The 17,050-nt window shown below is 36.4% G+C and overlaps 1 protein-coding gene across 1 annotated transcript; it reads left to right on the top strand.

Annotated features, from left to right (window-relative positions):
- Window positions 1-475: 475 nt before the first annotated feature.
- Window positions 476-17,003, top strand: LOC110725143 (protein TSS-like). Its single transcript, XM_021904609.1, has 25 exons — window positions 476-1,066; window positions 1,238-1,322; window positions 1,437-1,498; window positions 2,522-2,614; window positions 2,848-2,920; window positions 3,065-3,421; window positions 3,521-3,588; window positions 4,117-4,248; window positions 4,726-4,767; window positions 4,884-5,408; window positions 5,494-5,651; window positions 6,420-6,924; window positions 7,014-7,076; window positions 7,171-7,272; window positions 7,831-8,145; window positions 8,882-8,974; window positions 9,087-9,188; window positions 9,314-9,418; window positions 9,560-9,693; window positions 11,307-11,490; window positions 12,390-12,521; window positions 12,815-12,927; window positions 13,256-13,346; window positions 14,105-16,369; window positions 16,656-17,003. Exons 2-24 carry the CDS (start codon window positions 1,262-1,264, stop codon window positions 16,199-16,201), a joined length of 5,607 nt encoding a protein of 1,868 aa, XP_021760301.1. The 5' UTR covers window positions 476-1,066; window positions 1,238-1,261; the 3' UTR covers window positions 16,202-16,369; window positions 16,656-17,003.
- The last annotated feature ends 47 nt before the right edge of the window (window positions 17,004-17,050 follow it).

The following is a 17,050-nucleotide window of genomic DNA, read 5'->3' as shown; positions in this document are numbered from 1 at the left end:
GACTTTGAACTGAATTATAAGCTATTAAGCTATAGATACATACAGAGTATGTGAGTTAATTGCAAGCTATAGATAAATACAAGTAAATAGTGAATAAGACTTCCAGCTTAATTATTGTTGGCTATGAGTTAAAACTACTCTAAAAGGCAATTTTAGTGCACGAGAGGTGCCACATGGCTTGTAATCTTTCTTAGAGATACCATACAAACTACACACAAACACATGGCGATCAGTCAACCACACTCTAAAATTTTCCTATTTCATCATTCATTACTACCCAATAGATGAATAAAATCAAATGAGCTAATTGCTTAATCTACCCTAATTCTAACAGCTAAAAATTTAATTTTAATTCGTTCACTTTTGGTATGTTAATCCGTATAATTTTCGGATTTTAATTTACTCCATATGACTCTTGGTTTAATCACCGTCACTCTTGGTGTATAACTTTTTGTTTATATTTTACTCTGTATCATTAAACCAAACGTATCACTCCTAATTATTGATCTTTTATTTTACTCCACATCATATCACTTTTGATTTATTACTCCGTATCACTTTTGGTCTTTATTCTTTTCCGTATCATTTTTTATTTAGTGCTCTATATTACTTTTGATTTATTACTATGTATCATTAATACACGAACCGAAAAAAAAAATAAAAAATTAAAATTTATACCCCATATGCAAGGCAGAAAATTTGGGTATTATTTCAAACCCAAAAAAAAAAAAAAAAAAAAAAAATTAAAAAAAGAACCATAAAAATAGAGCACAAAATGCCAAGTTATATCTGAGCCTTAAATCTCCACCCTTCCTTCCTTATCATACCCACCTCCTCTGTTTTCAATCTCCCATTTACAATTTTATTTAACTCCCCTGTTTTTCTGTCCCACCAATTTTTCTCCTCTCGTTCTCTCTCTAAAAATTCAATGCTCAACTTCATTTTCAAATTTAGTTTTTCTGCTACTTCTTAAACTCCTATCTTATCCTACTTAAAACCTTTTACTGAATTTTTGCTCTGTTTTACTATTCCCCTGTTTTTTGGGCTTTGGAATTTGTACTTTCTGGTAAGATTTACTGATTTTTTTTAAAAGACAGATTAAATTTTGTCAGAAACACTGAAATTTACGTAATTTTGAATTACCCATTTGCTTAAATTCATTAATTATGGATTAAAGTTGGTAATTTTGCATTTTTGAATTGAAATTAATTAATTAATTAATTCCATTTTTTTACAGGAAAAGTTTACAATTTTATAAGAAATGGCACCCAAAAATGGAAGAGGAAAGAGCAAAGGAGACAAGAAGAAGAAAGAAGAGAAAAGTATATTTTTTTATTTGTAAATATCTTTTATTTTAATATAAAGAAGTATTTGATTAATTCTGTTTAATTAATTTTAATATACTAACAATTCCGTTGTTTGTGAATATTCTTCAGTTCTTCCAGTTGTAATGGATATCACAGTGAACCTTCCCGATGAGACTAGTGTAGTCTTAAAGGTTTATAATAATACTTACTCAATTTTTCATGTTTTAATAGTGTGTTTTTTTTTTTTTTTTTTTTTTTTTTTTTTGTGTCAATGAAAAACAGAGTTTCCACTGGTTTTTATTGTTTGGGGTGCAACAAGTTTGTTTACCACAATCTCATTTTCACAAATACCCTCTTTGACGGTCGTATTGATTTAAAATAGTTTTCTGACAATTAAATTCGAATGAAAGTAATATATATACACTTCAAAGTCTCGTTTATTTAGATGTTATATTGGTATAGTAAATACAGTATTTAATATAGTATATACATGGTCCAATTTTATTTTATTTTTTTCATTTGTGTTGAATATGCACTTATGTTCTTGAATGGAATATAAGATTTTATAGGCTAAGACTCAAATGGTAGGTGTCATTTTCTTTATTGGTGGGTATCAAATCTTGTGGGTGCTTTGGCATTTAAAATTTTGAACAATAGAAGATGTCTGGTCTAGTCACCCATTACTTATTTGATGCATGATGTTTATACTCATGGATGATGTAACTTACTAAATTAAAACCGCCCCCATATGGAAAGTGAAAATAAACAATATATTGGCTTTTACAATTAGTGTCATGTAATAAGAAAACATGAATATATAAGATTGCATGAAATTTACAACATGCATGATTATTAAGGGGAAAAAAAAAAGATTTATGAGTAGTTATTCTGTCATACTCTCGAAATTAATTAATCATATTACATAAGAAAGGGACACATGCGCTCAGTATGCATTTAATACAATAACTATTGTACGACGTAACTTGTCAAAAGTCTTAAGATCTTAAGCGTGAATGGTTCTTTTGAAATTAAACATGACGTGTAAAAGCAAGCATATTATGTGCTCCACACAAGGTATTCATTTTCAACAAATTAAGGAGTAATTATGCACAATCTTTTGTTCCCATCTGTATTAGATTCATGACTATCCAATCTCTTTATTTTAATTTACAACCTAATATTTACACTAACTTAAACTCTCATTAATTTTACAGGGAATATCCACATATAGAATCATCGATATCCGCAAGCTTCTCTCAGTCAACACCATGACTTGCAACATCACCAATTTTTCCTTATCACATGAGGTTAATATCCAATCCTTATTTTCTTTATTTATCCAATGACCCACCTTGCTTTTAAAAAAAAAAAATTCCCTCAAAAAAAAAAAAAAAAACCTTACCTTTGTGGGGATGACAAATTCTTTTGACATTGTTATACCCTATTTTTCTTTTTGCCCTTTTTACTTTATTTCTATAAAAAGTAAAAAAAATTACGTAACATTATTTATTTTTTTGGGTATCCTTTTAAAAATGTACAGGTGAGGGGCCCACGTCTAAAAGACACGGTGGACGTTGCAGCTCTTAAACCCTGCACTCTCACACTCCTTGAAGGTAACATAAACCCTTAGCCACTAACCGACGTCGTTTTATCTTATCCTCTCGCCAGAAAATTGAAAAAAAAAAACAAAAAATCAAAACGATTAAACGACACCGTCTCACTCATTCTAATCTTCTTCTTCTTTTCTCAATTTACAGAGGCGTACGATAAGGAAAGTGCAGCTGCGCACGTTAGAAGACTACTCGACATTGTAGCTTGCACAACAAGCTTCGGGCCTTCTGCGAGCGCCAAAGAAGGGGCGAAAAGTGAGGATGCTAAAAATGCGCGTGGTGCGCTGGTTAAGACTTCGTCGGCGTCGAAGAAGTCCGGCAATAAGTCGAATTCCGGCAAACAATTGCCGGCGCCGGCGACGGAGGATTTTTCCGGAAAATCTTCGACGAAAGATGATGTTTCGATGATGATTGACGGTGAGGGAGAGACGAATAATTCGTGCCCTAAGCTTGGTAGCTTTTACGAGTTCTTCTCTCTTGCTCATCTCTCTCCTCCTCTTCAATGTATGTATGGAATTTGATTTGATTGATTTGTTTTTTTGGATGAAATGTGAAGAAAATGGTGGAATTTGATTTTACGGATGGTGTTGTGATGATTTGTAGTTATTCGAAGGGCTTCAAAGCAGACTGATGATCAGGTTTTGGAGGATGATCATCTTTTTTTCATGGATGTAAGTTGATTTTTATTTTCTGTTTAATTATGCTCTTTTGATTTGTTTATACTTTTTAAGTGTTTGTTTGGATTTCAAAACGATTTGGGAATTAATTTGATTTATTCACTGTGTTTGGTTGTTTAGTGATGTATTATGTGTAACTCTGGATGATTATTTTAGGTTTCATTGATGTCAGCTAGTTTAGTTGGTAAGATTATGCCAGATGATGTATAATCCGTTTGCGTTATTGCTCTTTGTAGCTAGCTATAAATTGCAACATGTCGCGTTAACGAAAATAGTGAGTTTATTATTTGAAGGAATAGATTTGATTGTTATAATTAGGATAAGAAGTGACATATTTGAGATGTGGATCATACTTTATGAAATAGCAGTGATCATTGATTTGTAGATATTATGTTTTGGATTAATTATGGTCTAATACGGGTGACTGTTTCTCTTTGTTTATGTCTAATGTCAAATGAGAGACGTTTTTAGTCTGTCTCATTTTTGTCCTTGATTACAAGAGATTCATATTGATTTGGGCAGGTTAAGCTGTGCAATGGCAAGGTGGTTCTTGTTGAGGCTTGTAAGCGAGGTTTCATCAGTATCGGGAAGCATCGTGTTCTCAGTCACAACCTTGTTGATCTTCTAAGACAACTAAGTAGAGCTTTTGATAATGTGAGTTACATGCTGTACTTTTAACTGCTGAATTTGGAATGTGTTTCAAATTAGGAGTACCTTTTTTTTTTTTTCTTTTTTTTTTCAGGGGTTGTCTAAATGAAAGTTATAATTTGCCAAAGACATGTCTTGTTGAAATGCTTTTAAGTAGACTACTCCACTTTTATAATCACTTCATAGATTTTTTGAGACAGTGAGATAAGGTTGACATTTTAAGACAATTCTTGTCAGTTTTGTAGTGCATGTGTACGATGCTAGAAGTAAGCGTCTTTTAGCCTTGTCATCCACCATAGATAATGTAGATGCCCTTTCCTCTTTGGAGCAACTTGCAATTTTGGGACCTAAATTTGGTCGAAGAGCAAATTCGTTATAAGGCTTATGACATTTTTATATTTTCTTGCATTACAGTGGCATATTAACTATTCTGTTTCACTCGCTAAACATTAAATTATATTCATACGGTGTTCCAACTTGTAGGCTTATGATGAGCTCATGAAAGCTTTTTCAGAGCGCAACAAGGTACTTTTCTTTATCTTCTGTTGGTGTTTGCCTCCAAGAATGAAGTTCATAAAAAATCCTGTTGTTCTCCTGGTTGTATTCCTTTAAATTTATTCTGTTTCTCTCAACTTTTGCAGTTTGGTAATCTGCCGTATGGCTTCAGAGCCAATACATGGCTCATTCCTCCGTCTGCAACACATTCACTTTCGACATTTCCCCCTCTTCCTGTAGAGGATGAAACTTGGGGTGGTAATGGTGGCGGTTGGGGAAGAGATGGAAAAAGTGATCTGATACCTTGGGCAAATGAATTCCGTTTTGTTGCATCAATGCCTTGTAAGACTCCTGAAGAGAGGCAATTACGGGATAGAAAGGCTTTTCTTATTCATAGCTTGTTCGTAGATGTAGCAATTTTTAGGGCAATTTCTACCTTGCAATATGTAATGGAGAAAATGAGGGTGATTAACTCAACTGTCAATGACGAGATTATTCATGCTGAGAAAGTTGGCGATTTGAACATCACTGTCGTGAAGGATGTTGCTCTTGCTAGCAGTAAGCTGGACACTAAAATTGATGGGCTTCGTGCCACCGGTTTGGATCAGAGGGCGCTAACGGAGAAGAACCTGCTAAAAGGAATTACGGCAGATGAGAATACTGCTGCTCATGTATGACATATTCACGGTTTTATGAGCTTGGATCTGTTGGCTTGCTGAGATAAGTGGCTAACTGAACTTTATGCTTTTGTTGCAGGATATCAGCAGTTTAGGCTCTGTAAATCTGAGGTATGCTGGTTACATTGTCACGGTGAGGGTTGAAGTCAAAGAGGATGCAGCAGTGGATTCATTGTCACCTAGCATAGAAGCTTTTGATCAGCCAGAAGGCGGTGCAAATGCACTCAATATTAACAGGTCACCATCTCTGACTTACTCACTCGAAAAGTTGAGGTCATCTGCTGTGTGTGGGTGTTGGTGTTGGTGTTTGATGTGAATTCTAGACTAAGTTGCTTTATTTTTATCCAGTCTTGATTACTGTGTGGGTGGGATGGGTTGAAAAACTTGAAATTAACTAATATTCTAGCTCTCCTGTAAATGACTCTCTGTTGCTGCTATGATAATTTATAGGGCCGAGCAAAACTACCCGAAAAACCGAAAAATCGATCTGTAACCGTTCCGAAAATTAGGGTACCCAAACCGATAACCATAACGGTTCGGGTAACCAATTCGATAATTTGTTATCGGGTATGGTTATTGGGTATCATTTTAAAATTAACGGTTACCCGATCCGATCCGATAAGCAATTTTTTATTTTTTTTTCCTACTTAAATCTATTTTTCCAAAATCTAAACTCTTACTTTACTTCATAATCACTTTATGATATCAAGGATTAGTAATATTATAAATAATTTGGTCAAGATCATTTGGAATTGTTGTTAATTAGTGTTAAATGATATCATAATAACTACATTATTAAGTTTAATTATCATTATTGGATATCTTATTGGGTACCCGATAACCGATCCGAAAATCCGGGTACCCGAACTTATCGGTTTGGTTTATGGATATCACTTTTAGTGATATTGGTTATCGGTTACCCGAACCGTTAGTACTAACGATACAGGTACCCGTCTCATGCTCACCCCTATTAATTTACACTTTCTTGCCAAATATTCCTTGCAGTTTAAGACTGTTGCTTCATAAGGGAGCAGCTACAGATAATCACAAATGGGTAACTCAATCAGATCTGTCTGAGAGTCAAAGACTCAACACAGCTCAAGCTTTTGTGGAGAAACTATTGGATGATAGTCTTGCCAAGCTTCAGGTAGAGAACACGAAGCAAGATAATTACGTGAGATGGGAGCTAGGAGCGTGTTGGATTCAACATCTTCAGGATCAAAAAAGTTCAGAGAAAGACAAGAAACCTTCTGCTCCTAAGGCGAAGAATGAGATGAAGGTCGAGGGGTTGGGAATGCCCCTTAGATCTCTCAAGAACAAGAAATCAGAAGGAAATTCTCAAGTAAATTTTGATAAAGCACCTTTAAATTCAAGCAGTGCTTTTTCTGTGTCCTCAACTGAAGCACAGTCCAACACCAGTCCAAGTGAGAATGAGCTTGCTCTCAAAACTATCTTGTCAGACGCAGCTTTCAGTCGTTTAAAAGAATCAGATACAGGATTGCACCTGAAGGTAGTATTCCTAGGAACTCAGAAGAGAATACTTTATTTTTTGTTGCTTGCTGAATACTTGCTGATTTAATGCAAATGTTTTGGGTGCAGTCTTTGCCAGAACTAATTGACCTCTCCCAGAAATATTATGACGAAGTTGCTCTGCCTAAGCTGGTACTCTTGTTTTATCATATATGATAAATTTCTAATTTTCTCTGCTCAAAATACAATTCCTGCAATTTCTTGTTTAACCATTTGTGATGCACAGGTAGCAGATTTTGGCTCATTAGAACTCTCACCTGTCGATGGACGAACACTAACTGATTTTATGCATACAAGAGGTCTCCGAATGAATTCGCTTGGACGTGTTGTAAGCTCTCTGATCCAATCTGCCATGGTTCTTGGATAATTTTAGTAATAAAATGAACTAGGATGATTAAAAAGAATATGTTACTGTAAAATCTCATTTAAACTTTAGAAGGATGGCACTTTGACCTCAAGTCAAGAAAATGGGATAGTTGATAAAACTCTTAATGCAACTAATACGGAGATGTGGTATACATTCTATTCTCTTTGACATTGACTATTAGCTTGGTGTAGGCAGTGAATCAGTAATGGACGGACATCAAAAACTCCTGTAGTATCTACATTTTCTGGAAATTTGTATGTCAGTGTATATACCTATGCTAGTAATTGTGTTAGTGAAAAAAAAACACGAATTTGCAATTTCCAGCAAATTGCATGTCAGTGTAACCACAATACACCTATGTGATGGTGTAAGTAAAAATAGTGCATAGAAGCTAAACGTTCGCTGCACTAAACCAACATGATTATTTTTTTTTAATTTATTTTTTCTTTTTCTGAAAGTAGTAGTCAACCTCTGCATTCAGGTAAGCCTGGCTGATGCATTTTTTAAAATTTTGATCAGGTGAAGTTGTCGGAAAAGCTGTCTCATGTTCAGTCTCTCTGTATCCATGAGATGATTGTTCGAGCTTATAAGCACATTCTCCAAGCAGTGATTGCTTCTGTTGATACTGACGAGGTGGCTGTGACTGTTGCTTCAGCTTTAAATTTAATGCTGGGGGCTCCTGAGACTGTTGATTCAGAAAAATCACACAATGTCCACTCCCTGGTATGGAGATGGCTGGAAATATTCTTGATGAAGCGATATGACTGGGATATCAATGGTTTTAACTTCAAAGATCTGAGGAAATTCGCCATTCTACGTGGACTCTGTCAAAAGGTAGGTAGTCATAATCTGAAGTCAAATTTTGTTGTTTACTGTACTTGTTTATATACCTATCTATATTAGGTCTAGGGGATTGGAAAATTATACACCAAATTTAGGAAATGCCTGCCATGTTCTGGAAAGACTTTCTAAATGATAGTTTTTACTTAAGAAACTGAAGTGTTTATAGTAAGGAGACCAGGGGTAGCAAGTTTTGTTGGAATGGTTGGGAGATGTTGACTCAGTGCAAAAGAGAGATATGATCTAATTCTAACGCAATTTCCTCAAGAAGAGCAAAAAAACTTTTGAGAAACCTTGGAATCCATGTCTGAATAGTTATTAGGATTAGCTTGGGCTTGTGCTGGCTGTTTTTATTGACCGAATTTACTGGTGTACTTTCCTTATTATGTTCCTCTTAATTTAAGTGTACTTAGTACATTTTGCTTATATTATGCTCCTTCCCACAACAACAATAGGATCTGGTGTTGATCTATCCCGTAGGTAGGCTGGAAACCTTTCTGCGGATACAGTAGTTTCTTTGAATCCCAAAAACTGGAACAAGGTGATTTCTGGGCGAGGTTGATGCTATTCAAAACTCTTACTGTATCAAACGAAAGCTCTTAACAGAAATATCTACTAAATATAGGCATTCATGACTTCAAATTTTCTTGCTATTTGCCTAGTGATCATAGTGATTTGTAAAGGTTGAATTGATCACAGCGCGGAGTAATTATATCTTTACCATTTTCAGGTGGGTCTTGAATTAGTTCCAAGGGATTATGATATGAATTCTCCCAATCCTTTCCGTAAAACAGATATCGTTAGCCTGACACCTGTCCACAAGGTGAGAATTGAGATTTCCTTTTTGTGGATTTCAAGAAGAGTAGTAAGAAAAATCCTGTTGTATGCTGTCTGAGGCTGACAATTAAGTTATTTTATAATTTTACCTCCTGTAGCAAGCAGCATGTTCATCTGCTGATGGCAGACAGCTTTTGGAGTCCTCAAAAACAGCTTTAGATAAAGGAAAGCTTGAAGATGCAGTTAATTATGGGACAAAGGTTTTTGACTTTTAATTTTGATTTTGATGAGCTACCTTTTTTTTTGGACATCTTCAAATAATACTATAAAGTAACTGTTACATTGGTGCTTAAGATGCTTGCAATTTGCTGTGGGGGCTTTACAGGCTTTAGCGAAGCTGGTAGCAGTTTGTGGTCCCTACCATCGAATGACTGCAGGTGCTTACAGTCTCCTTGCTGTGGTTTTGTATCATACTGGAGATTTTAACCAGGTTAGTGTCAAATTTCAGTTCCATGACCTGACAAATAATATAATGCATCTCTTATACGAAGTACATGTTTATCGTATCATGTTCACTGCATCCAGCTCATGTCCGTTACTTTATTGACTTATTAAGACAATTGAATTGCAGGCTACAATCTACCAGCAAAATGCTTTGGACATCAATGAGAGGGAATTGGGTCTCGATCATCCTGACACAATGAAAAGCTATGGAGATTTAGCTGTTTTCTATTACCGCCTTCAGCATACGGAATTGGCTCTTAAGTATGTATTCTCTTAGATAGTGTTGCTTTCGTATATAGATTTCTAGTATTCCCTCCATTGTTTTTGTACCTACTTACTGTTGACTCTTGTTTCTGGGAGAAGTGAATGGGTGTTAAAAAAAAATTTAAATAAAGTAGGAGAGGTAGTAAAATGTGGGTTAATGTAAGAATTGGTGTAAATATTGTTGGGATATAGGGTAAGATGGTAAAAAGTGTTTGCGAAAGAAGAATTAAATAGAAAAACACCCCATGATGGAAAGAGGGTACCCAAAAAAAAATAATTAAAAAAAAACAGAGGGAGTTCTATTCAGAAATGGCTAGCATTTTCACATAAGAAATCATCAATTCCTGCTCTCATGTTTGGGCATGCCATTGCTAAAAGGTCGCATCTTGGTGAATTATTGATTTTTATCCAAAAGATTTTTTCATAAGATTGATTCTGTTTGTGACTCCAAAATCCCTCATGAAATGGTTTAATGTTTTGATACACAAAATGCCTAGTAAAGGTGCTATTAGTATAGTCAATCATTAGTATGATCAACTAAAGGTATGTAGCCTGTAATCGGTTTTGTTTGGTATGGTTTCCATATCAAGTTTTTCCTGTGAGATTAATGAAATTAATGTTCTAATTGTCATTGCCCCTTCTAGGCTACCAATTTTTTTTGCATGTCTTACCATTTCCATATTTGCCTCCTGATTCAAAGAAGTTCATGTGAATAGATCATCTAATTCAGTGGTTATCGTGCATCTGGTTTGGCTTTTATGACTCAAGAGTTTTTTTTTTTTTTAAAAAAAGGGTTTTTCTACATAGTAACCCTCTAACTTTCACTTTTCTACGTTGTGCCCCTCCATTTAGAACTTTCCACACAGTAACCCCAAGATACATTTAGTTTCTATACGGTAACCTTGTTATCCCGCCGTTAACAAATTCTGTTAGTGGGGTCCACTCTCCATTTATTATTATTTTTTATCGATGCGTGATGAAAATTGTTCCGTTAAAGGTTTTGGGCTATTTTGGCCCTTAAGGATCCAAATTGAGCTCAAATTTGGGGACAAAAACAGAAACACCTCTTGTTGCATATTAAGAAATGTCTAGATTTGCGTGTTTACGTTTTAATACGCAAATTGAGGCATTCAAGTTATTTTTTTGTCACATCTGAGCTCAATTTGTTGCCTTAAGGCCCAATATAGACCCCAAACCTTTAACGGAACGATTTCCAACATGCAAATCGGTAAAAAAAATATTAATAAGTGGAGAGTGCGTCCCACTAACGTAATTTGTTAACGGCGGGATAACGGCAAGGTTACCGTATAGAAACTAAATGTATTTTGGGGTTATAGTGTGGAAAGCTCTAAATGGAGAGACACAACGTAGAAAAGTGAAAGCTGCATACCAAAAAAACTGTTTTTGTCAACATGTTGTATGTTGATTATTAGCACCCAGCAGCATACCCTGCATTAAATCTTTGAAAATCCTCTTCATACTTGATGAACATGTTAATGAAGAGGCCATATGTATTTCTTGGGATTGACGTGTCACCAGTCCTTGTGTAATTGAAATAAAGGAATAAGTGCAAGATGCATTCTAACATTGAATTTGAATGTATTCCCCAGATATGTCAAGCGTGCATTGTATCTATTACATCTTACATGCGGTCCATCTCATCCTAACACCGCTGCCACATACATCAATGTGGCAATGATGGAGGAAGGCCTTGGAAATGTGCATGTTGCTCTTAGATACCTCCACAAGGCTCTGAAGTGTAACCAAAGGTTACTTGGACCAGATCACATTCAGGTTATTTTCCTCTTTATCTTTCCTTATTTTATATTTCATTTCTAAGTAAATTAAGTTGGTATATTCTGGAATCTGGCTCCATGTTCTGATATCTTGTAATCTTTTGGAATATTGTTATTTTGTAGTATAACAAATATCTCACTACAAGAAGATAGAGGTTGGGGGTCTTTGGTCTTAGCTTCAGTAGGTTTTGTTCATTACATGCTTCTTCAGTCTTGCACAAATGAGTCCAGCCTCTTTTCGTTATTCCTTCATACCTTTGTTTTGCTTATGAGAAATTGTTCCTTCTATAAAAGTTGAAGCAGCTTCTTTTATTAAGTGCTTCTGTCATCTGTGGCAGACTATAGACCATGATAGTTATTATTTGAGAGCTTTGGGTCTGTTACTGTCTCATTGAAGGTGCTTTTTTGTGGAAGATTTGTTTGATTAAATCTAATCTATGATTGATAAAGGGATACTTTTTCCCCCTCTTTTAAGTTTACTATGCTATGTTGCACAGACTCGGATTTGGTGTCGTGTCTGACACGGTATCAGATCATTCGACATTCTAGATTTTATAAAATTTCATATACGGCCACTATATATTTGGCTGTCATATCGTGTCGAAGGATCTGACACCCGACCACCGCGTACAGCAGAGTGTCAGAGGATCATAGCTACTATGTTATGATGGAGAATCTTAATAATATTACCTTAGGGCTTAGGCATCCTTTTACTGGAACTAAGTAGCCAACTACTATGAGTAATTAATGTGATATGGATTATGCTATTGTTTCAAGGCTATTCTGTTTTAATTTACTAGCAGATTCAGTTTCCTCCATCCATCCATCTTGCTCTTCCTTTATACTTCCAACAATTGGATTAACCAGAATTTATATTATTTTTCTTATTTTCTCCAGACAGCAGCAAGTTATCATGCCATTGCTATTGCACTTTCATTAATGGAAGCATATTCTTTAAGTGTTCAGCATGAGCAGACAACCCTGCAAATTCTTCGGACTAAGCTAGGGCCTGACGATTTACGCACACAGGTATTTTGGCTCTTTCTTTTCCTATTGAAAATGAGGCTTTGTAATGTTCACTGTTGCCATCACGAGTGCTGGAGACTCGCAAGTAAAAAATGGGCATTTAAAGTTCTTTGGTTTTTTTCTTTTCCTTCATAGTGATGCTTTTTCTAGAAGTAAAAAAAATGGTTCATATGTACAAGACTTTGGTAGAAGCCTTCATTGTGTGTGTGCGCGTGAGATTGTGGTTCTTTTTTAAGCATGAACTCTTCATGGAATTTTGTCTTATTCTAGAATCATTTTTGCAATTTACTCTGCAGGATGCTGCTGCTTGGCTTGAGTATTTTGAATCAAAGGCTTTTGAACAGCAAGAGGCTGCCAGAAATGGGACAAGGAAACCTGATGCATCTATAGCAAGCAAAGGTCATCTGAGGTATATATATGAATATATTTATGAAGTTACTCAGTACCTTGTACTGTATGTGACTTTTGTCCACTAATTTATTTGTTGATTTAAAGCGTTGCCTATACTATGTATCTCCTATATCATTTTTTAGTAGACCAGATGTACCATGATAATATGTTCCAAGCATGGGTTTTCTGACCAACTGTTTATGAACAATGCTGTTAAAGCGTTAATTCAGATTTTAAGTGGGTCATTGTACTTATGAGTGTGGGCTTTCTTGCCATATGAATGAATTCATGTGTTATGTAATATATGCTACCCTGACTCACGCATAACCTTTGTTGCATATTGCCAGTGTCTCAGACTTGCTTGACTACATAAATCCGAGTCCTGATTCGAAAGGGAGAAATTCAATGTCAGTCAAGAGAAAAAGCTATTTTGTGAAGGTATCTTAAGCTCTTTTTAGTCTCTTAGATATAATCCAGATTATACGTTGGAGTGATATGCTTTGTTGCATTTATTTTGATATGCAAATTAAAACAAGACTTGCCTCATAAGAATTTTGTTTGATTATCTATAACAGTCCCAGTTAGCTTTTTTATTCTGAGACAAATGAAAAAAAGTAAAAACTTCATTTCATCCATTGCAATTGGGATCTTAAACATGCAGTAGATAAGTAGATTATTCCTCTCATTTCCAGTGGCTCACATCTATAGAAAGTCACTATGTTTGCTAATTAAATAATGGGAATGAGAGCAATGATAACAGACTAGCAGGATATAATAAATTGTTTTTATTTTTTTATTTTTTGCATTTATTTTTCCACACGCATGATAATTTTTTGTTGATAAATTATTAAATTTGTTTTTGGGATTTCCTTCATATTTGAAGTTTCTCACACCCAAAATAAGCTCGTTTTCAGACTTTCTGATTTGAATTTAGGAGATGAATAGCTGCATGGAGTATTAATGCCTGTTTTCCATCTACCAAATATGAACATGTTCATGGTTGCCATCCTTGCCAATCTGGTCTGTGCAAGGTGTCTAGACCGTCTATGTGTCCTGTCATAAATCTGATTATTGGGTACGAGGGACTGGAAACATTGATTAAGAAATGAGTTTCACACCAGTGCTTTACTGCGGTTTTATATAATATTCATTTGTTTATAGGCTCTCTCTCATTTTTAATGTGTTTATATCTACAGGTCCAAGAGAAAGCTAACCAGGTTTCCAGCAAACCCACCCTCGAGGTTTCTTCTCCAAAGGACATAGATCCCCTTATTTCAGAGGGTGATAATGAACCTGAAAGCATTAATGGTGAAGCTGAGTCTGATGTTACTTCTGATGCAGAAAAATTGGCAGATGTTACTTTAGAGCCTGTTCAGCCTGTTGTGCCTGTGTCTGAACCTGCACAAGAGAAGCAGCCTGTCTCTTCAAATAAAGTGTCACCTGAAACCAATATTGAAACCGAGAATGGGTGGCAGCCTGTCCAACGGCCAAGATCAGCTGGGGGACACGGTCGTCGTGTAAGACAGCGGCGTGCAACAATTGGCAAAGTATATGGTTATCAAAAGAAAGAAGTTGAAAGTGATCCAGCCAGACTTAATAATTCTCTCCAAAATACTAACTATTACGTGTTGAAGAAACGTGCATTGTCACCTGCTAGTTACATGGATCAGCATATTGCTAAAAATGCTTCCCAAGTCAGCAAATTTGGGAGAAGAATTGTCAAAGCTGTTACTTACAGGGTTAAGTCTGTGCCTTCCTCTGCCAAAGATGAATCTCAGGAGGTCTCTAGCAGAGAAAGTGAATCTGGACAAAGTCTTGAGAAGCCCACAATAGTTAGGCTGGGCAAGTCTCCTTCCTATAAGGATGTTGCAGTTGCACCTCCAGGGACAATTTCTATACTGCACGCCAGTGTTCCCCAAAATGATAGTCCAAATGAAGGTGAGGCTATTGTAGAGAAATGTGAAGCTGCTGTAAGCAGTGATTTTAGAGAAATTGTTGCCTCTGAAAAGGCAGATGTCGAAGTAGACAATGTTAAAGAGGTTAATGAATGTTCACTTTCAAATTCCAAGGAGTCCTCACCAGGACAGCAGGATATGGAAGAAAGTCGATCAGCTGGTGCCATGGTGCCTTCTACTGGTGACAAGGCTGAGAGTGATTCCATTGACATCCATGAAGTGTTACCTGAGAACGAGTCTGTAAATAATGTGACGAAGAATTCAATGAGTGCTTCAAAAGATGTGAAGTTTGAGATGGACATAACTTGTGGCATTCATACAAAACATAATGCTGTAACTCCTCCCTTGCAAGGAGAGGAGCATTTGGAAGACAAACCCATGGTTGCTAGTGATGCACCAGATATCCCCAGCAAGAAGTTGTCTGCTTCTGCTGCACCATTTAACCCATCACCAGCTATTGCACGGTCTGCTCCCTTGCCTCTGAACATGAATCTTCCTTCTGGTCCAGGTGCTGTTCCAGCTGTAGGTCCTTGGCCTATGAACATGACTCTCCACCCTGGAACTGCTCCAGTAATGCCAGCTGTTAATCCTTTGTGCTCCTCACCTCATCACCCATACCCATCTCCACCAACTACACCAAATATTATACAACAGGTGCCGTTCATGTACCCTCCTTACAGTCAAGCTCAGCCTATACCACCCAACAGCTTTCCTCCAAGTGGAAATCATTTCCATCGCAATCATTATGTATGGCAGTGCAACATGAATCCCGGCACCGTTTGGCCTGGTTGCCGCCCAGTTGAGTTCTCTGTAATTCCACCTGTGGCTGAACCAATATGTGAACCTATATCAGAGCAAAAGGCTCAATCTCCAAGTTCTGAGAGCAGCCAAGGTTTGGCCCCTCTTCTGCCTGATGATATTGGTAGTGGCGAGGAGGCAAAGAAAGAAGTGGTGTTTTCCATGCCAGAGGTGGTACATGATGCAGATAAGTTGGCTTGGATTGGTTTGGAGAATGAGAAGCAGAAAGAGGATCCAACTTCTTGTGTGGATATAAAGGGGACAACGTCAGTGTGTAATGAGTCTGATGACATCCCCAAGGAAAAGTCTGAAGACAGTGCTGAGGTTCCTAAATCTAATCATCGTGTGGAAGATGATGAAAGAACTTTCAGCATTTTAATTCGAGGAAAAAGAAACCGAAAGCAAACTCTAAGAGTGCCGTTAAGTTTGCTTAGAAGACCTCATTGTTCACAGTCATTCAAAATTGCATACAGCAGAGTTTTGCGAGACAGTGAAACTTCCAGGCCCTTGTCATCATGTGAAAGTAATGTAGCAACATGAGGGAATAGTTACATTTTGCTGCAGTTTCAGGAAAAGGGCTATGGGAAAAAATATATGTTCCAATATGCAGTGTAGCTGTGTAGATGTCTCAGATTACATCGAGCTTTACTGGTCCTTTCTGTGCTATCACTGCTATTGGGCTCGAAATGTCTTTTGAGAGGTTAAAAGGTTAGTTCAAAGTCTAAACTCACAATGTCATCCGTTTACTTTCTTATTTTGCTGGTTTATGTGGCCGACCGCACTTATGGGATTAAGGCTTCGATTGATTGATTGATTTTGGAAAACCAGTTTATTGCTGATAAAGCTTGGCATTTACATACCCATTTTCAAATTCAAGGAAATTCTCATATTCTTCAAGTTGATCTGTTGTGTAACCAGTAGCTAGATATCCTTGTACTTCTTGTACATGCTGCGTATTGCTGTGCTCTGATCACTGGATTTTGTTTGACTGCAGGTCTTTATTGGGAGACTTCTGTTAAGGTGCAAGGTGGCTTTTTTTACCCTCAAAAATGAAGAATGCTTGACAATGTGATGTATACTGAAGATAAAAATTCATAGATTTTGATTTGCAGAATGCACAAAAAAATTCGATTATGATTATTGCAAGGTTTTGATAGTGATTGATACAATTTTGTTCACCTGTGTATACTGACTGCTTCAGCTTTGTATTGACAAGGTATTGACATTTTGCTCTTCTCCCAGTCAACGAATCTGTTTTCTTCCCTTCCCCCCTTTGTGACATTATACCATGATATTAAAGTTGCATTGCCTCATGAATAAAGTACAAGTATTTCTTCCTTCAGTTCATAGTAGATGTTTGGTGTGCCTGTAAACACCCCTGTTTCATCT

The sequence above is a fragment of the Chenopodium quinoa genome, unplaced genomic scaffold (assembly GCF_001683475.1).
Source record: "Chenopodium quinoa cultivar QQ74 unplaced genomic scaffold, ASM168347v1, whole genome shotgun sequence".
Lineage (NCBI taxonomy): Eukaryota > Viridiplantae > Streptophyta > Magnoliopsida > Caryophyllales > Amaranthaceae > Chenopodium > Chenopodium quinoa.
The sequence above is the reverse complement of the archived record's forward strand: the minus strand, read 5'-3'. Positions and strand labels throughout refer to the sequence as shown.

Bases quoted from the DNA above. Each gene is read 5' to 3' on its own strand.
- LOC110725143 (XM_021904609.1), top strand. From the start codon at position 1,262: ATGGCACCCAAAAATGGAAGAGGAAAGAGCAAAGGAGACAAGAAGAAG. The intron at 9,419-9,559 runs GTTAGTGTCAAA...ATTGAATTGCAG, and splicing joins ATACTGGAGATTTTAACCAG to GCTACAATCTACCAGCAAAA. The intron at 12,928-13,255 runs GTATATATATGA...GCATATTGCCAG, and splicing joins GCAAGCAAAGGTCATCTGAG to TGTCTCAGACTTGCTTGACT.